The 20,713-nt window shown below is 38.0% G+C and overlaps 1 protein-coding gene and 1 long non-coding RNA gene across 2 annotated transcripts; one reads left to right on the top strand and one right to left on the bottom strand.

Annotated features, from left to right (window-relative positions):
- The first annotated feature begins 2,466 nt into the window (after positions 1-2,466).
- Positions 2,467-13,733, top strand: LOC115923137 (ectonucleotide pyrophosphatase/phosphodiesterase family member 7-like). The gene is made up of 8 exons (XM_030983410.1): positions 2,467-2,666; positions 3,555-3,714; positions 6,001-6,201; positions 7,348-7,544; positions 7,989-8,210; positions 8,851-8,994; positions 11,237-11,368; positions 13,117-13,733. Exons 1-8 carry the CDS (start codon positions 2,598-2,600, stop codon positions 13,288-13,290), a joined length of 1,299 nt encoding a protein of 432 aa, XP_030839270.1. The 5' UTR covers positions 2,467-2,597; the 3' UTR covers positions 13,291-13,733.
- Positions 13,734-16,438: 2,705 nt separating this feature from the next.
- Positions 16,439-18,098, bottom strand: LOC115923338. The gene is made up of 3 exons (XR_004063865.1): positions 17,880-18,098; positions 16,834-16,906; positions 16,439-16,534 (listed from the first exon to the last, which is right to left on the bottom strand). It is a non-coding gene; the product is annotated as an uncharacterized LOC115923338 (long non-coding RNA).
- Between the last annotated feature and the right edge of the window lie 2,615 nt (positions 18,099-20,713).

Raw genomic sequence — 20,713 nt, 5'->3', positions numbered from 1 at the left:
TTTTAATTTGTATTGCTTAGTCGATGTTAGTGTTGTTAATTCCTGGCTATTTTAAGGCTTGGAGATGGTGACCTGTGAATGATTAACCTACCGGGCCCTAGTGAAAGGCACGCCCACTCCGATTTTTTTTAAATAATTATTTGTATAGCTTAGTCGATGATAGTGTTGTTAATCACTGGCTGTAAATTAAGAACTTACCGGGCCCTGCCCCTTGAACTGTAGGTGAACGGCACACCTAGTCAGATTTCTATTTTTTTAAATTTGTATTGCTTAGTCGATGTTAGTGTTGTTAATTCCTGGCTGAGAAAATCTGTATTCCGTTAGATCACAGTGATACCAACGGAATACAGATTTCCTACAATATTTACTTGTACATTTAGGAAGATATTATGCGAGGGAGCGTAGCAACCGAGCAAAAAGTTTTTTCGCATTTGTATTAGTCTAAACGCTGCACTCTTAGGCCCTCCAGAGCCTAAAAGTGTGAAAGTCTTTAGTCAGTATTTGCTATACATTTTTAGTGCACTTTTCTAATTTTCCGGTGGGGCGACGATCCCCCCTAAATCCCGCCCATACCCCCTAGGAAATCATTTGTTGGACATCAAATCTCTTTCGCATACACTCTCTCTCTCAAGGATACTTTTATGGAACAAAGGCTTGTCTTGGGAATTACTAATTCTATCTTAACGGATGTGGTCTAGGGGCCCGCCTTAGGAGCCCCGATGGGTTGCCAGGGCAGAGCTTCCCATTTTTTTTTTTTTTTTTTTTTTTTTGGGGGGGGGGGGGGGGGGTCCAGGGGTGGAACCACCTCACGCACTAGAGTTTTGTTTTTGATTGAAAATCAAGATGGCCGTCACGAACGATAGAAATGGTAATTTCTCCTTGAAATTCACACGACCTCTATCATTTCATTTTGTTAAAATAAACTTTATTTCAAATTCATAGTACAAACTCAGTGGCGGATCCAGGAATTTCTAACGGGGGGGAGGCACAAAATCGCATGGGGTGAAATATATGTAAAACGATGGAGCGAGGCGTCAGCGGGGAGGGAGCGGAGCGACCAAGCAGGGGTGGGTCTGGGAAAACCGCATTAGGCGCATTTTCAGGCGAAGCGCAGAAGCTATGACGTTCATTTAATTAAAAGAGAAAGAAGACGATTTCTTGAACCGTTCTCTACTCTTAATCCTTGTCTGAATTCAGTTTCCCCCTCCCGCGCGATGCGCAAAAGCTTTGATGTTAAATTAAATTATTACTCTTAATCCTTGTCTGAATTCAGTTTCTCCCCTCCCGCGCGTAGCAGCTTTTACGTTTCATTAAATTATTAGAGAGAAAGAAGACGATTCGTTGCACCGTTCTCTACTCTGTTAATCTTCGTCTGAATTTAGTTTTTCCCCTCCCGCGCGAAGCGCGGAAGCTGTGACGTTTCATTAAATTATTAGAGAAAGAAGACGATTTGTTGCACTGTTTTCGTTTCTTAATCCTTGTCTGAATTCAGTTTAACCTCTCGAGCCCGTAGCGTGGAAGCTTTGACGTTTCATTTAATTATTCGAGAAAGAAGACGATTCGTTATACCGACTCTTAGTCATTGTCTAAATTCTCAAAAATGTTTCTTTGTCCGATAAAAAGTCTCAGTTAGTAGGGAAAGAAAATTTGCCGGCCGACCGACATAATCCATCTCACCGACTTCAAACTTCTGCATTGATATAGTACACGAGGATCGAGTAATTCTCCCTTTCTTTCTTTTCTTTCTTCTCCTTTCCCTCTCTCCTTCCTCTTTTTCTTTTTTCTCTTTCTTTCTTCTCTTCTCTTTCCTTTCTTTCATTTCTTTTTCTTTTATTCTTTTCTTTTCTTTCCCTTTCCTTCTCATTTTTCCCCACAGCAGAGCAATTTTACGGACAATATCCTAACAGGTGAGCGTGCGTGTTCCATCCCCAACACCCCCCTTTAGCGACGCCCCCTGGTTGTTATCACATTATTCCTTTAAAAGAAAGGCAATTCCTCATGCTTTCGCACCTTTCTTCTATCGTTATTTAATTCTCTTTTATTTTTCCCGTTCTCCTTTAACTAAGAAAAATTCTCTCTTTTCCCCCTTTTTCCAACTTTTTCTTTAGTTCATCTGACAAGAGGGACCTTATATTATGCACACTGAAAAATTCCGATGGTAAAAAAAAAAGCAATTTGTTGTTACGCACGGTGTTTTATGTTGCTTAGCTCATTGAAGTAAATTGCACTTTATCTTGAGTAATTGTTCTACTATCAATTAGACATTGTACTACGATATTTAATTGCAAAATAGCGATATCGACAGACAGTTTGGGAAAACCGAACCGCGTGAGAGAGGGAGAGAGAGAGAGAGAGAGAGAGAGAGAGAGAGAGATAATGAAAGAGGCGGGAGTGGGAGTGTTGGCAGACTGCAGATATCATTTAAAGTTTGATAGCACCCATTTCCCCCCAAAACTAAACCTGATATCGGATCATAAATAGTTCGTGATACAAAACAATAGACCAGGTAGTTTAATCGGAAGGAGTGTAAACAAAGTTGAGTTTTGAACCGTCAGATAGTTACGTTGCTGTTAATTGTAACTGAAAGGATTAGTATCATGATGAAGTACAAATTCTTGACTATAATATGCTCGTTTCTTCTAATGTGCCATCTAGTAGCTGCTCGGGTAAGACTTTTGACTTTTTAGAACTGTTATATTTTTGTTTTCAACCTTGAAATTGCTAGGTCTCTAAACTGATTGTCACTTTAGCTGCAAAACTTTACCCGAACGAAGAATTGCTGTTAGTAGTATCCCACCAATATAATTTAGAATAAAGCTATCCAAAGCGAGTTTTTAGCTTTTAAGTTTTAAACAGAGATACATTTTGAAATGGATTGGAATAAAAGATGGAAATTAGAAGGTATGACAATTTGACAAATGCATTACATAAATACCAACAGTTTGCTTTTCAAATACTGTGTAATTTGAATAAATTTGATATATTGATTGCTGCTTTAAGCAGTTTAAAAATGTTGAATAATCAGTAGGGAACTTAATCTTTTGCATTTTAAAAAAATTTTAACTTCAGATAGTATTGATCTTATTACAATAAGAACAAAACAAGGAATGCAATCTGTGCTCTAGTACGGTACATGTACATGCATTATAATAATCTGGTTATACAGGCAGACACTGTTAAATACGGAAAAACTTTGGGCAAGCATTTAAAAGAGACATTCGGGGAAAAAAATTAAATGAATTCCATCTGATTTTGTATGCGTTTATAGTAAAATAGTGTACACTTTAAGTCTTCATATTGTAAATAGGCCTATACTAATACCATTGTATAAATAATTCAAACATACATGGAGTGTGTATTTATTTGAATTATATGATTTTGTCGTGTATATATTTCATGGCAACAAAACATTGTTTCAACATCAGCACAAACCCAAACTATTGTTTCTAAAGGATTCAATGATTTTTCCTAACGATTGTTTTAATGTCATAAATGATGGTGTATTGAATGTTTCCGTGTATTCATTATTTCTATCTCTGCATGTATTTTAACAGCAAAAGGTGATCTTGTTACTAGCTGATGGTCTGAGATGGGACCGTTTTTCAGAGGACCTCCCGAGTCTGATGAGGGTTGAAGAAAATGGCGTCAGGGCTGAGTGGATGGATGGTGTGTTTGTCACACTCTCTTGCCCTTCAATGTACTCAATCGCAACAGGTATAGAAGAAGTATAGTAGTAATATTAGGAGTAGGAGTAGTACACAGTTAAAATTTTAGTGAACATGTTGTTTAAAAGTTTAAACAACTTTGGATTAACGGGTGACCTGATCTAAGAGTTGTTTAAAATGTTAAGCAACTCGAGTTGTTTAAAGTTTAAACACTTAGTTGATCAACATTTTGAACAACTTGTTTAAAATCACAATTTAAACAACCGGTGTTGTTTAAAGACGGTTGTTTAAAACGGAGCTGTTGTTCAGTGGGGGTTGTTTACACCAATTGGGTTGTTTAAAGAAAGTTGTTTAAAAAGGAGCTGTTGTTCAATGGGGGTTGTTTACACCAACTGGGTTGTTTAAAAAGGAGCTGTTGTTAAATAATAATAATATTGAATACTTATAAAGCGCACGTATCGACCTTGCAAGGTCCTCAAGGCGCTCCAACATTACCCGGTTATGCTAGGCTGTCAAAGGACATTAGTGCCGCGGCGGGACTCGAACCGTGGACCTTGTGATCGACAGTCTGGCGACGTTTCCACTTATCCACGACACCTCTACAGCTAAGGTCGGCCATGATGTGAAACAAAGCTTTTAGCCAACGCGCACTTTACTGGCACGTGACACATGACGTCATATGTAAACAACACTGTCTAAAAGCTCTCGTATAGTAAATATAACAGTCATTAAATTTTAAACAGCTAATGTTTAACAAAATTACTTTCGTTTCGAGCAACATTGTTTACAATTTGTTCAACTGTTGTTTAAGATAGTGTACAACTGTAAGTGAACATCACTTTTTTAAGCAGCGTTTTTACTGTGTAGTAGTATAGTAGTAAAAAAGTGGTATTTGAATAGTTTTAGTGTTTGAATAGCAAACGGTTTATGGTGAATAAATTACCACTCAGCTCTGATAAGTGCCCCTTTACTTTAAAAGGTGCCTCTTAACTTTAACAGGTGCCCCTCAACTTTTTTAAATGGCCATCCTTTTCCATTTTGATAAGTTCTCCTTCTAATATGCCCCTTTTCACCCCTGCTAAGAGTCCCTTTCTAATTGTGTTTGTAAAGATCTCCCCGTCAAATTGGATGAAATTGCGCTCCCAGGTTGAAAAACAGTTCAAGCAGTAGGCAACTGGTCAACTGGTACCAGCTAAGACCAGTAGTCAACTGGTACCAGTTGGAAACAGTATATTCAACTGATTTTAAATATAGAAATTGAAACACCGCTAACTGAGACCAGTTGAAAAACCAGTTGATATTTCCAGTTGATTTACCAGTTGAAAACCAGTAGATTGATATACCAGTTGATATTTCAAGTTGAATTACCAGTTGAAAACCAGTTGAAAGCCAGTTGACATCTGAGACCAGCTGATATTTCCAGTTGATTGACCAGTTGAAAACCAGTAGATTTAACAGTTGAAAACCAGTAGAAACCAGTAATCAACTGATAATCTATAATCAATATTGGCATCTGGCCATCAATTAGACCATAGTTATTTAGATTCATTTGAAGTGGTTTACAAATGATAATAAAAGTTCGTACTTAGACAAATACAAAATTATACAAGTTGTTTCCTGGAAGTATTAATCACATATATCAATACATCTATTTTCAGGTCTTAAATTAGATGTAAAACATGATCAGCCATGTATAATATATTTCTCAATGATTGACTAAGAAAATATAAATCACAAAATTGATGTGCATTGTAACATTTTGCTTGACAGATCATGATAATTATATTTCTGTGAAAACATGCAAATCAAACATTATTAAGAACAAGTTGAATATACTGATTTCAACTGGTACCAGTTGACCAGTTGGATACTGGTTTCAACTGGTACCAGATGAAACCAGTAATCTACTGGTCCCAGTTAAACTTGTATTCTACTGATTTCCAACTGGTACCAGTGGAGATGCAGTAGTCTACTGGTCCTAGTAACAACTGTTATTCTATTTGTCCGACTTCAAACTGATATTTCTACTGGTTTTAACTGATACCAGTAGAGACCAGTTCAAACCAGTAGATAACAGTTGGAAATCCTTACTGGTTTCAACTGGTATCAACTGGACTATCAACATGGCATGCTCCTTTTTCCAAAAAGTGCCCTTCTTTGCCGATTCACCCCCACTTGATAAACATTCCACCGCCCCTGGGTTATTGTTGCATTTGTAGTAGCTAACCAATAGTTTTATTATAATCTTTCTAAGTACTTGTCTTGTAGTACCTATCTACTAATGCTTGATATATACTTCAGTACCTAACAAAGCTAGTTTTCCTAACACACACAGGTCTCTACCCTGAGAACCACGGCGCCATTCACAACCTCTATTTCGACCCAGTTACCAGAGAACGCACGTATAACTACTACGCTACTCTCGACAAGGCCGAGTGGTTTGATACCGGGGCCGAACCGGTCTGGGTGACCGCTATCATGCAAGGTCTAAATGCAGCTACTATCATGTACCCTGGTGGACAGGTTCCAATTAAAGGTAGAAATATTATCATTTCCGCCAACATTGAACTGTAGATATTCTTGTTCTATAACATATTTCTTTCCTAAAGATCAACAGTCATATTTACACTAGTACAAGGATTGTTAGTTTCTTACTCGATCTCGATGTAGATTACATTCCTATTATCATCAATGTATGTTATCTTAATTTTCAAAGAATGTTTTATTGAACAATACTGCTGGAGTTCACTTTAATCGCAACTTTCCTGAACATGTTAATAAAACCATTACCACAATGGCAATTTTCGACGACAACCTTAGTTGAAAATATATAAAAACAACAAGGTTTCAATCATATTACAGGTCCTTTTTTTTCTTCAAAAGTGAATGTTATTATTACATTTTTTACGAACAAGGTGCCAAATTATTAATCTAAAATGTGATTTTTTTAAAAAAAATCATATTGTTTTGTTCATTGTTGAACGAGAACTACATGTATAATTAGAGTCCTACTCTAAATTTCATTGATAAACACTGAAGTCACTTGTCAAGACGTTAATCCCATTTTGCTATATCTCCATCCAAGTGTAGATGGGAACCTTGCAATGCTTGGAAAATAATGATTTCAGGGACCGCAGGGAAAGCAGTATTAATTCTAGTCCAAAATCTGGCCAATTTTTAAAAAAATAACCTCCACCCCTGCGATCTCCCCCTATTTGCTGCAGACCAGTTAGTTGATGTGATCCCCGAATTTCTATACCCAGCGAAAAAATCCCGGCGTACAAGTTCGTTGATAACGCCATCTTCGGTGGCTTGAAGCAAGTGTCGAGAACATGATATAATGATAAAATACAACGTATGAAACCGAGCAGATTATGGACTATATTAACACTGAAATGGCTACCCTGGCTAAATAAGACCCTATTATTATTGTTGTTATTATCATCGTTATTGTTATTATTATTATTATTGGTATTATTATTTATTCATTTTTCTTATTAACATTATAATTATTATATATTACCATTATTATTATTATTATTATCTTTATCATCATTACTGCTATTCTTATTCTTATTATTCTTATTATTTATATTATTATTATTATTATCATCACCATCATCATCATCATTATTATTAACATTTCATTTCATTTCATTCTATTTCATTTATCTTTTGGCAGGTATCAAACCAAACAAAACAATTATATCAACTGCAGAAAATATCAGGAATTACAAGATGAAAGACAGGGTAGATACCACCATTTCGTGGCTTCAGGATGACGACATTGATATAGCCTTCATATACTTCGATAACCCCGATGCATATTATCATGTCTATGGTATCGGCTCTGTAAATGGAACAGCTAAACTGTATGAGGTAATGAAGTGAAGATATATAACTTTATCAACCCATGGTTTACCTATGTTTGAATATTTATACTCAATAGTTATAATGACTCATCTATTGTAGGTGTCAAAACAACATTAGCCATGCTTATAAAATGATAAGAGGGAATAAGTTGAAAACAACAGACGCGCTCTCTCTCTCTCTCTCTCTCTCTCCCTCTTTCGACCAGGGGTTATACAACCAGTCATCTCAAAGCTGTCGAATAGCAGTGGCAACAGACTTTGGAAGAAATGATTTTAAAAAATAAGTGTTTCCCTTATTTTAAGTAGTAATTATACACAACAGTTAAACAAAAAACTGTTTACTTTCGTACTAGAGGTAGATGATGTTGTTAGGGAGATAACGCTTGAACCCGGTTGCGAAGATGTAGGCATTTTGTGACAACTTTCTCCCTTTCCACTTACCTGCACTTAGGTTGATGCTAATATCGGCTACCTGTTTGATCGCCTAGCTGAGACAGGTCTCGATCAGAACACCAATGTCATCATCGCCAGCGACCACGGCCACGTAAACGTTGAGACTGAGGACTACATCATCCTCAGTGATTACGTGGACATCGAAGCCGACGTTGATTTCCTGATCGCCGACTACGGCCCCATGTTCCAGTTGGTTCCAAAGAATACAACAGATGACAAAGTATGTTCTTGATACCACCGACACACATAAGATAGCACCATCCGACCAAAAACAGACCGATCTCAAATTTACATCACACCGAATGGTCACTTATCGGTCTGTTTGTAATCGGATTGAAAATCGTCAGAGGGTGTGACTGACTTATTGCGTTATAATTTGTTATGCAGATGAAAAAAGGGAATTTGGAATTGGAAGAAAGTAACGATTTAGAAGAGGAGGGGGAGAGAAAGAAGAGAAGGAGAAACATATAAGAAGAAGTAAAGGGAAAAGACGAATACGACGAAGAGAAAGAAGAGGTAGAAGAAGAAGAAGAAGAAGAAGAAGAAGAAGAAGAAGAAGAAGAAGAAGAAGAAGAAGAGGTAGAATAAGAAGGAGACGAAGAAGAAGAAGAAGAAGAAGAAGAAGAATAAGAAGAAGAAGAAGTAGAAGAAGAAGTTGATGAAGAAAAAATGTTAACTTTGGAGAACATGAAGCAAAGTAAAACAATACAATATAATAGGTATAAATAGATTACGATGAAGTGGAAGCTAGTAAAAGTAGAGAGAGAAGAAGAAGAAGAAAAGGCGATTCACAGTTAACTGAGAAAGGAGCAGACTATCCTCCATATCGACTGTAAAGATATCATTTTTTTCCTGCCCAGGTTTACAACGCACTCAAGAACGCTCATCCATCTTTGCACGTGTACAAGCGAGAGGATATGCCAGAAAGACTTCACTACCGAGATAATCTCCGTATATTACCTATCGTAGGATTCGTTGATCCAGGCTGGCATATGCACTCCAGGGTCAGTTCATTATGTACAGTCACAATTTGTTCTGTTTAACTTGCATTATGTTTCTCTTTTTAAGATATGTATTTCAATTTATTTTTGCATTTACTTATTTTAATATTATGTATTGTTATTGTTTAATTTTGTATTGTATCTGATTATTCATATGTATTTTAATGTACCATGCACGGGCATGCTGAAAAGAGCTATGTCAAGCTGAAAGCATGTTTTTTAATCACCGTATTTAAATAAATAAATAAACAAACAAACAAACATCTTTCTTATCGACCACCTCTCTATGCTATGAAGGCCACTCCATATAATGACTTTGTATATACTGTATCCATCTACGAGTAATATAAGGTTTATTTTGTAGAACATGTCTTTATAGTGACCACTTTTCATAAATTACTCATCTTTTTTTATGAGACTGTTTGAAGACAGCTCGACTTCGTTATGTAAGTGGTGTTTGTTTAAAAATATAGATAGCAATACAGTAGCGGGTCCTCAATTTTTCCTTCTTGGAGGGTTGCAAAATTTGTTTGATTTCATTTCGGCAGCTTCGAGATGAACTCGGAGAGCAGGGGGAGAGTAATTTCTACCGGGAGCAGTGGCGTACACAGGATATTTTCAACGGGGGTTTCAAATCGGGCCCAAACTTTCGCAACGACTCAGCCAGCCGCTGAATAAGCGGGTGGAGGGGGGGGGGGGGGGGGGGTAAGCGTACACTTTTTTTAAAAATTTGTTTAGAGTCCAAAAAAATCGCAACGACTCAGCCAGCCGCTGAATAAGCGGGGGGGGGGGGGTCTCGAAATTTTGTCCCGTTGGGGGGGGGGGGCGGGGGTTAGGTCATCTTTTTAAAGGTCAACCATTGGAAGAAAAAAAAATTGTTATTATTATTTTGTTTTATTTATTTATTTATTTTTTAAATCTCAAAAGGGGGGGGGGTCCCCAAAAACATACATAAAAAAAACTCAGGGGGGTTTAACCCCAACCCCCCCCCCCCCTTCGTACGCGCCTGACCGGGAGTACCTGTCACATGTCCGTATCCGGGAGGGCGGGGGGGGGGGGGTAAGAGAACACTTTTTTCCCTTTTTTTTTGGTCTCGAAATTTGAAAAATTGACATTTTGTCCCGTTGGGGGGGGGGGGTTAGGTCATCTTTTTTAGGTCAGCCATTGGCAAATTAAAAATCTCAAATGGGGGGGGGGGGAGTTTTCCAAAAAAACATACATAAAACATACACACAAAAAACTCAAGGGAGGGGTTAACCCCAAACCCCCTCCCCCCCCCCCCCCCCCCGTGCGTACGCGCCTCACCGGGACTACCTGTCACATGTCCGTATCCTACCCCAAGTCTCGATCAGCCACTTATTAATCAACCTAATGTTGATGTTGTCTTTATTACTAATGTTGTGGTACTGTTTCGCCATATAAATCCTAATACATGATAAAACAACCGGAATGTAGTTGATCGTACAAGTCGGAGATGGCAGTATTTATTTCCTATGTTGCTCTTGTTTTAAGCAATGCAAAGTCGATTTTTCTTTCATCGATGGGTCGCTCACAGTTTCTTTAATGCATTTATTGAAAAATCAAATACAAATATTCAAACAACATAGTAGTGTATAATATAAATGATTTTCATAAAATATGTGACAACTGAAATACATGTAATTGAGAACTTCAAATTATGGAGATAAATCAAAGAATAAAGATAGATTCAGAGGCCAACTATGCTTGAGTCGATATCAGCCGGGAAAGGAGGGGGGGGGGGGGATATTTTACGCTAATATATGAGTATGTAGGGGAATGGAGTGTTGCGTATGAAATAAACACTTGAGTGTGTCAGCATTTTCTACCCATTTAAACAACTCGAAAGTCTATATTCTAGGGTAAATTACGTCACCATCTGGGGAAATTATGCAGATGCTCTTTTGTGTGCCTAACCAAACTGGACATTCCATTCTTGAATCTCTCGTTTTAATAGATAAATTATTGAATTAATTTTTTTTCTTTGCCTCATCAAAGGATTTATTAAGTATACATGTTTTACATTCAAAGATACAATGATATAAATCAAAATTACATAATGACAAAACCATCATTATTGGCATAACAAAGAATTGAAATTAAGATTTGCTTTGCAAAGCATTTGAATCATCATCTGATAGTTTTGTCCCCCCCCCCCTTTTTTTTTTTTTTAAACAACACGTAAAATTGAAAAATATTATTCATCACCTTTTATTTCTTTTATCAGAGAGGACTGCACCCACTGGCAGACGTGGCCTCCGACCATGGGTATGACAATAAATGGAAGGACATGAAGTCATCCTTCTACGCCCAGGGACCCTACTTTAAGAAAAATTATCGTGCCCTTGCACTTGAATCTGTGAGTAGTATGACCTCAAACTGGTGGATGAGAGTAAAAAAAATATATCGGAAGTTGCTTATAGTGAAACTCGGCACTGAAGTGATAAACTTGTGTGTTTCAAAACCGTGATTCTGGGCTGAAAATTGGTGCGTACGCAGCCTTGAAAAATATTAAACATCAATCATCAATAATCATAGAGATGTGGTCCAGTGGTTTAAGCACTTGACTTGCAATTCAAAGGTCGTGGTTCGATCCTCGATACGTCACTAATGTCCTTTGGCAAGGCATTAATCTTTATTTGCCACACTCGACCCAGGTGAGGTAAATGGGTACCTGGCAGGAATTAATTCCTTGAAATGCTGGAGCGCCGCAATGGCAGCACAGCTAAAGCCGGGGGTAATGCGCCTCGGAATAGAATAGACGGCGCTAAAGAAATACCTATAATTATTATTATTATTATTATCTTCTTCCTTTTTCACTCTTTAAATTTATATGGGGTACGTTGGGGTGTAAGAAAATTGTGGAGGCAGGTCCCCTTAATTTATTTCGGCTATACGCCTCTATATTCTACAATATTATTTTTTTACATACTGCTAACATCATTGTAAAATTCGGTGAGAGGTAGGATCGACCATCTGGACTACAGGATGAACGTGATATAGGAGTCATGACCTATATAAAACAAAGGGCAGGCCCAACCTTTTGTCGACGGTAAACTTTTACATGATACAATAACATGTTACACCGTACCCCTCCTGTAGAAAGTTCTTAAATTTGTCCAAATCTCTCTATATACATGTCTATCATTAGAAGCACATGCCCACACACTCTCTCTCTCTCTCTCTTTCGCTCTCTCTCTCTCTCTCCTTTCCCCTCTCTCTCTCTCTCCTTCTCTCCTCCACCTTTCTCTCCTTCTCCCCGCCCCCTCCCTCTCCTTCCCCTCTCCCCCCCCCCCTCTCTCTCTCTCTCTCTATCTCTTTTCCCTCTTTTGCTCTCGTTGCCCTCATTCGGTAGATAGCACCTCCTTTAATAATTGTAATTGGAACAAAACTCTACTTATTTCTACGAATATTGTTTTGTTTTGTCCTTGTCTCCGGAAGATACAAAGTGTAAACAGGTGATGTCAACAGAAATTCCCCAAAGCCTATAATTATTTGATTAAAACCTGGTTGGACATTATTATAGCTCAGCATAGGGCTGCCAATGATATCTTTCGTTTAAGCCTGTTTAAAAATGTTGAATAACCAATTCTACGCGATTATGTCCTCGTTTGCACTTCCGAGTTGACTCACCGTCACCTGTTATCAAAGGGAACCTGGAATCATTTGATTTTGTGACGATATTCACAATTCACAAGTCTTTACATAGGCCTAAATCGACAAAATATTTTATACCCAGCTGACTAACAACTTTTATGGGGGCAGGGGGTTGTATTCCTTGACAAGGAGCATTGTCAGACCATTTTTAGTGGAAGGGGTGTCATTTTAAGCTTTCCGACAAGTGGGCCCTTACCAAAACTTTAAAAAGTCATCGATTTTTAGCTAGGAAAATAATTTGCCGATGGCAAATGTTAATGGGAGTTAAATCCCCAACCTAACTTCTTTGGCGAGCCCTTGTCCTAATTTTGGAACACAACAAAACAAAGGTTTGCCCAAAAGAAGGGCACTCGATGAATCCAAGCTTTGCTTTATATTTCTATCATATGCATTGTATAATCATGTACCATATATCGCAAGGTCATCATGCATTTTGTTCCCCCATTGCAGGTTGATTTATACAATCTCATGTGTGAGATTCTCGACATCGAACCAGCACCAAACAACGGATCACGTGACCGCTACGTCGATATGTTAGATTCGTCGACCTCGAAGCTGACGTCAGCGTCTTTGATGACCGTCATCCTGTTCATGCTTAGTACTATCATACTGTCTTTTAACTAGACTTTTAACAACATGTGTAGGGGCGTACTTAGACCATGTAGAGGGGTTGGAATAAATTTTCCTATGAACATAAAAATAGCATCTTTTTGCAATATACCGCTAATGTTCTAAAAGTCCCAAATTTACAGATTAAAAAAAAAATGAATTGGGGTTCCAACATCCTCCCCCCGATTCACACACACACACACACACACACATTCCCCTCATTCGACACTTCTTAGTATTTGCAACTTATTGCATCCGTTTATCACGTTTATACCGACAATATACTACATGCACGTACAGAGTGACTAATAACTTACAGGTTTCAAATTGTAAAGGATGAGTACAAAAGCAATTTATTGCAATATAAGAGTACGTCCATATTCTCTCTCATTTTCCATACTCTAATTTCAGTTTCTGACGATACTTTGGACTTTAAAACAAGCTGCAGGGCAAATAGATCATACAATTAAACAATTTATCTAAGGTAAAATAACAATTCGAATCAGTGTTTTAGGCAGCGAGATAACGAAGGAAACGCATGGTATGTAAACAAATTGAATATGTAGAAAAATGTAAATAAGTTAGGCAGGTCTCTTATATTTTTCACATGCAAAATTTTAAAAGACTAGTGTAGTTAAAATATAAAACAAAAAGCAGAATCTTATTCTTAAAATGATATTTACTCTAATTATTTCATACGTGATAAATTTGTTTTTTCAGGCTTGTATGAAATATCTTTTTAGATATTGATCTAAATAGTCGACTTTAATGAAAAATATAGATATAGCCTATATCAAAAGATTTAGAAAAAGATTTTTTTTTAATTTTGTTGAAACGGTATGGCAAATGTATCACCATGTCAAATAATGTGTTTTGCATTAATAAATCATATTGTATGATGTAGCCTACATAATAACATTCATTTGTATATAGCGCTTAATCATGTTAATATTACATTAAAATTGTTACATTCACCAGAGAGTGAAAATTTCAGCAGCATCTCGAGCCGATCATCTCCTCCTCTCCCCCCTCTCTCTCTCTCTCCCTCCATCACTCCCTCCCCCACCATCTCTTCCTCCATCTCATTCTCTATCTCTTACCCTTTCTCTCTTTGTATTCCCCCTTTTCTTTCTCGCAAGCTCACTGGCTCCCCTTCCGTATCTCTCTCTCCCCTCTCTCTCTCTCTCTCTCTTACTCACTTACTCTATTTTCCTCTCCCTGACCGCCGCCCCCCCCCCTCTCAACCATGTTGTAAAAAACAAAATTTGTATAAGACTTTGCCATTGTTTCTATCCATCACCAAATTAAAGAGAGAGGTTAATATGGATTAGACCTTTGAGGCCCATGGTTGACTTCACTGATGGATTCGAGCTGACCTCAAGTGAACTTTGGTAAGGCATATCCTTTTAACGCGAAACCTCTTCTGCCAAGAGCCAGAATGGCGCTAGGTGATAAGTTCTCAATAGATGACTTAATTTGTTTGAACTAGCTGTACTGACTTAATGTACCCCGATGAATGGATGTCAAGATTCCCCAATATATATTCTGCCATGTCTTTGTGAAGTCTGTGACCAATAACATACAGTAGGATATTGAAAAATGACAAGAATAATGTACATGTAATTAAATTAATCTACGCCCTTACAGTTCTCCCCAGCTCTTCCCCACCCTCCCGCCACTACATTTATACTTCATATAACAATTTTACTTTATGCTGTAATAAGCAGGAGCGGACTGGATTTTGGAGAGTTTGCTGGGGTTGAGCAAGGAGACCTTGAATCTCAAGGGTTTGCTAATAATATTGGCCGCTCTTTAATTTGACTCGAGGTCCAGTTGATTTTTGGTCTGCGGGCCAGTTAATAATTATGTTTAATATAGATTGAAGCACATTCGAAAAGACCCAACCAAATTTCAACTCCTGCCCGCCTCTGTTCATAAGTTTTTTGAATAAAGCATTGGATTTCGGCTGGATATTGCACATTAATAAAGGTATCATTGATAATCATGTCTTCATCATTACACACATGGTCGGATGACGAGTTTGTTTCCTGGTGCTCCGCGCTTGCCAAATGCTTCAAAAAGCCGGAACTCGATAGGCATCCGATGTTTATTATAAAAGAAAACGTTCGAACTATGAGGTTCGTAATAATGATAACTAATTGTCCGATTTAGTGGATCCTTTTCGAAGGGGTAAAAACCGAAGAGGGAAATTTCGTCGCAGAAAAGCGAAGCCACGGAGAAAGCTATCAGGCCTGTGGATGGATTCTTGTTTTTCCATAATCTGTAAAAAGAACGAAAATAAAAAGGAGATATCATCATTTTAAGGCAATGCCAAATGCAATTCATTTTCTTACGTATTGAAATAATAAGCAACGTGCTTCAAGAGAATTCGTTTTGAGATAATAGTCTTTAAATAATTATTGGTCACTAAAATCATTGCTTCGGTTAAATCTTTTTCCATGAAGAAATATGAATTCGACATATTCAGTATTCATGAAATGTAGAAGATGTTCTTCAGGAGGGGTGCCATGTTCTTAAATATGTTTGCATTAATACGCAGCATTCTCTCTCACTCGGTAATATCTTTTATACATTTCAATTTTTCGCCATCTCAATTTCATACCACCTTTTTTTCTGTATGAACTTAAAAAGATTTTTCAAAGTAAAATTTATCATCGTGGTTCGATTAGAGCAAAAAACTTACTTTTTGCAAATTCCCTGCATCACTATCGGACTGTATGCCCACTGAGGACCAAAATGGCGCCGGTTTCCATAGTGATTCCGAAAGAACTCTCCTGCCACAATGCCAAGTCTGTCTATGTATCCTCCTTTTGTGTACCATATCACCCCATCGCCTGCCTGATTCATCCGCTCATCCAGCTCGGCACAATCCTTCATGATGTCATCCGTTTGATTGCGCGCGCAACTCACTGCGAGCAACAACTGCTCCCAATTCATCGTCGTGATCGATACCTTCGATCCCACGTCGTCTGCGTAGATTCCGCCGCTCGGTGCGAGGTTCATGCGCAACACGAAGTCATGCGCGTCGATGCGCGATCCACATTTACTCTGGGAAAGTATTCCAGAGTTGCCGACGAGTGCACATCGTCGTGGCTGCCACTTAATCGTCTCTGACATCGTATCGTAGTTCGTTTGATGACGGTTTGATGCATTGATGTACTTGAAGTTCTTAGAATTTACATTCCGATGAAAAACCTGGATGGCATCTCGGAGTTCTACTACAGCTGACACCTTGTTTCTAGGGATGAAAACAAAAATACCACGAGTGTTTTTTTCTTGTCTAGATACAAATAGTGCTTTATCAAGCAGTTTTCGTACACACACAAATGTAAAACGTGATTAACGAAGGTTAACTTATTATTCATACCTGTGTAGCGGTTATATCATTTTATCTTGTAAAACAAAATCATCAATTGCTGCTGTATATGCTACTTTTTTAAATTGAAATGCGCGAGATAATTTTCTCTACCTTCTAAAGATATTTCATCAAATTTCTTTAAGTGCACAGGATTGTCTTTTTTGTAAATCATTTCTCACCTAATTCTGAGTATGGTTTTAGAAGTCGTTCCGCCCTCGCTCCTTCGAAACACTTTTTGTTCAGATCCATGCCCTGGCAAAAGAATAATCACAAAATTAAAGTGCACGCATTTTACTCAACAAATTGGTTTGAGAGACGGGTATCGACGGCAAAGCTTATAAAGAGAAGGTTGAGTTCTGGGAAGAGGTGAAAAATAATTTGTGAGCATTACTCATTCTTATTATGCAAGCGTGGAAGAACATCAGTTAAGACATGTTCCCTGAAAAGCATGGTTCTTCAAATGCCTTCATATTCTAAATATGCATTGTAAAAATCGGGGGGGGGCCGGCTTTTTACGCCACGTGTTCGTGTAGTCCCATATACATCTTTCTGTGCAAGTGTTTGTAACTTTACCAAGACTTGGCCAAATTTCTTATCATTTTGATGATTCCAGAACCTTGCAATACACACAAATTCTTATATGCTAGATGATCAACCTTTTTTGGTCGGTTCCACACCGTTTCTTTCACAATGCAATCGCATGACCAGAACTCAACTTCATCTTCAAAATTCGACGAGCCACAGAGATCCCCATTTCCTCATTAACGTATCTAAATGTTTTTGTACTGTGTTGTTTGTGAATGAAGCACATGTGCACCATAGCATCACAGGACTTCCCCGAAATAGATGACTAACTCTAGTGAAGTTTCAAACTTATCTCCCCTTCACTAATATTTGCGAAGAAATTGAGAGAGAAAGAGAGAGAGAGAGAGGGAGAGGGAGAGAGAGAGAGAGGGAGGGAGAGGGAGAGAGAGAGAGAGGGAGGGAGAGGGAGAGAGAGAGAGAGGGAGGGAGAGGGAGAGAGAGAGAGAGGGGGAGAGAGAGAGAGAGAGAGAGAGGGGGTAAAGGAGAGAAAGAGGTGGCACGGGCATGATGGCGACAAGAATGGGGAGGTAGGGTTCGAAGTGGGGCACGTTTATAATACACGAAAATGCACAATATTGAAGAAAGATGTATGGTGCACTATATACATCAATTCACATAGAATGCTTTGCAAGGAACTCACTTATTATCGTTTCGTTGTTGGCCTCTGTAATGAGCCCACCTTGTGTATAATCAAAATTGGTGCCTGGATCTGGAAAAAGACGAGATACACATCGAAATTCAATATGAATATGGAGCTGATGTAAACTGATAAGAATGAGGATAATAAAAAAAAATTGGAGTTCCAATAGTAATGCACTTTGATGGTATTAATTCACTGAGATACACGCGTCAAGGACACTAACATTAGTTTAACTAAAACTAGATTTTCGAGAGCAATTTGATGATCATTGACTTTCAAGAACAGCAAAGTTACAAGTCACCTATTCTATATGTAGGGTCTATGTGGATGTGTCGGGGTATAGTGGATCATTCGCTTGACTCTCAGTCTATGGGTTGGAGGTTCGAATCCCAGCCCGGCAGTAACATCATTTGGCAAGACATTAATTCACATTTGCCACTCTCTACCCAGGTGTAAATGAGAAAACCTGGCAATTACTGGAGTGCAGGCATCTCAGAAATAACAGCTGATGAGGCTTCCCTGGGTAAATATGTGAATGTGTATCATGTACTACTTGAAAATCTGACTGAAGAGAGGCTCAGTATAATACACTGCCCGGCACTGGGAAGCCAAATTAACCTTTTGAAAAACTTCCATTCCCTACAGTACGTGCTAGACATGTAGGCTATATAAAGCCAAAGTCCTAGGGATCAATTCAGAATTAAACCTGGAAAGGTCATGGCGAGTATACACAGATCCGAAAATAAACGTATACTTTATTCAAAATTAAATTACCCATTAATTTAGCTGTACGTCGGCCAGACGAGGGGAAAGAGGAGTAGAAATCGTTTGTGACGACAGCTTAATGATTGAATGATAAGTGTCGTGGGAATAGTAAAACTGTTTAATCGCTCAAAGTTAGTGCGACCAGACACTGTGTAAGAATGGATTGGAGGACTTTCCCCATGAGCATTAGGCAAATAATGATATATTCCAAGAAAACATGACAAAAAGTGAAGAAAACATAAAAAGAAAGAGTAATCCCAAAAGGATGACAATGGTAAGACAATGGCGTAGCGTAATCCCCCCAGTGAGGGAGCATAGCAGCGTTCGGGAGGGTGGAAGGGGAGGGGTTGGTCTTAGTCGAGGAATGAATTGCCAACTTGCAAGATTTCTGATTATTTAGGGGATTTTGAGAAGAGATCCAGGCGTCTTTTAATTCTTTTCTATTTACTTTTTCCCCCTTTCTCTCTTGTCTCGATAATTGTTTGTTATTTTTACATTTATAAGATCAAGGGCTGGCACGTGCCCCATGCACTTGATGGCACTGTGGGAACGGTTTGGAAGAAGGACAGAGATGCAGGACAGTTACAGTCTGTCTTGCGATGGTGTGATGAATTATTGTTTTAGAGGCAAAGAAGGAAATAGCGAAACACTTGACACTATCGTAAACAACCTGAACGATGAATTCGAAAACAAATCCTACATATTTGCATTCAAAGGCCATTTAAATTCCATGTGTATAGTCACTGGTCTTTGCTCAGGATTACGAGGCGAGGTGCGCCCCTATACCATAGAAATTTGAAATTATACAATATTCGGGCAACTGTTACTTAGCCATAGTGGGGAGCGAAATAGCAGTCTGGTTTCTTTTATGATTTTCATATCTTATCATGATTGTACAAGACGAAACAATTAGAATAATTTGCATGGATACACAATGCAACCAGTTCGCTCGAGAACAAAATAAAGGAATGAACCAAAAAACACGCCCTTCTGAGAGAAAAACCAGCTCGTATCTCTATGAATCAATAATTGGATCATTCTTTTCTCATCCTTAACGGTAAATGTTCAGATGTCTCATTGCATCCGTTCAGCCATTGCAGCCATTATAATAGCTTTTACAGCTTATCAACAAACAGTGAGACCAACATGATTCCTGTGAGACAGTGGGTCACATGATGTCATTGACCAGGAAAATATAATGTCAGAAGAAAGAATAGGGTTCGGAAATAAAGGACCTGGGGATGTTTCACGGGGATGACTCAAGATCAACTGAAGTTGGATTTGAACTATAATGGCAGACGATTTATGTCCTTAAAAAGTCTGGAACCAGATGTAAAATTAGGCGAACAAAGACTTTAAAATTATGATGTTTAGATAAAGTTTTTCCCTTAAATAATAAAGTTTACAGAAATGTGAGCTCAGTAGATTTGTGACATCCCTTGATAGACCAATGGTGAGAGCAATCAGTGGCATGAATGGCCTGCCATAGTTCATGTCGAACTTAAGTCGATCTGAGTCTTTGTAAAACACCCCCCCCCCCCCCAGGATCAACAAGAACGCAAGGTAAGAGAGGTAGAAGGCTTTTAAAAATATTGTTTTCCGTTGATATACACGCACAGTAAAAACTAGCCAGCAACCGTCCAAAAATGATACAGGTAAAATGACATGACGAGTAATTTGTTTTCCTCTTTATAAGTTGCATTGGAAACGAACGCGCGGTTTAGTGAGAGTAAATATGAAAATAGTGTGTAAAATATTAACATAAAAACATTTCAAGGAAAGGTTATTTGTCGTGAGATGTTGTTTACAGTTTTACAACGAGTCATGTACTATTTCGTTCGACTTATCATCACGTTGTAACCGAATAGGCTTTTTAAAGGTAAATGTGCGAAATACTGTAGATACTAGATATTTGGATATATAGATGGAAAGAAGGATAGATGAATAGATAAATAGATAAATTAATATAGATATGTAAATACATAAACAAATAAATCGAAGAATCAATAAATGAATACATACATAAAATGAATAAATAAACAACGACATAAATAAATGAATAAATGAAT

The sequence above is a fragment of the Strongylocentrotus purpuratus genome, unplaced genomic scaffold, assembly GCF_000002235.5.
Source record: "Strongylocentrotus purpuratus isolate Spur 01 unplaced genomic scaffold, Spur_5.0 spur5_scaffold_13, whole genome shotgun sequence".
Taxonomy (NCBI): domain Eukaryota; kingdom Metazoa; phylum Echinodermata; class Echinoidea; order Camarodonta; family Strongylocentrotidae; genus Strongylocentrotus; species Strongylocentrotus purpuratus.
The sequence above is the reverse complement of the archived record's forward strand: the minus strand, read 5'-3'. Positions and strand labels throughout refer to the sequence as shown.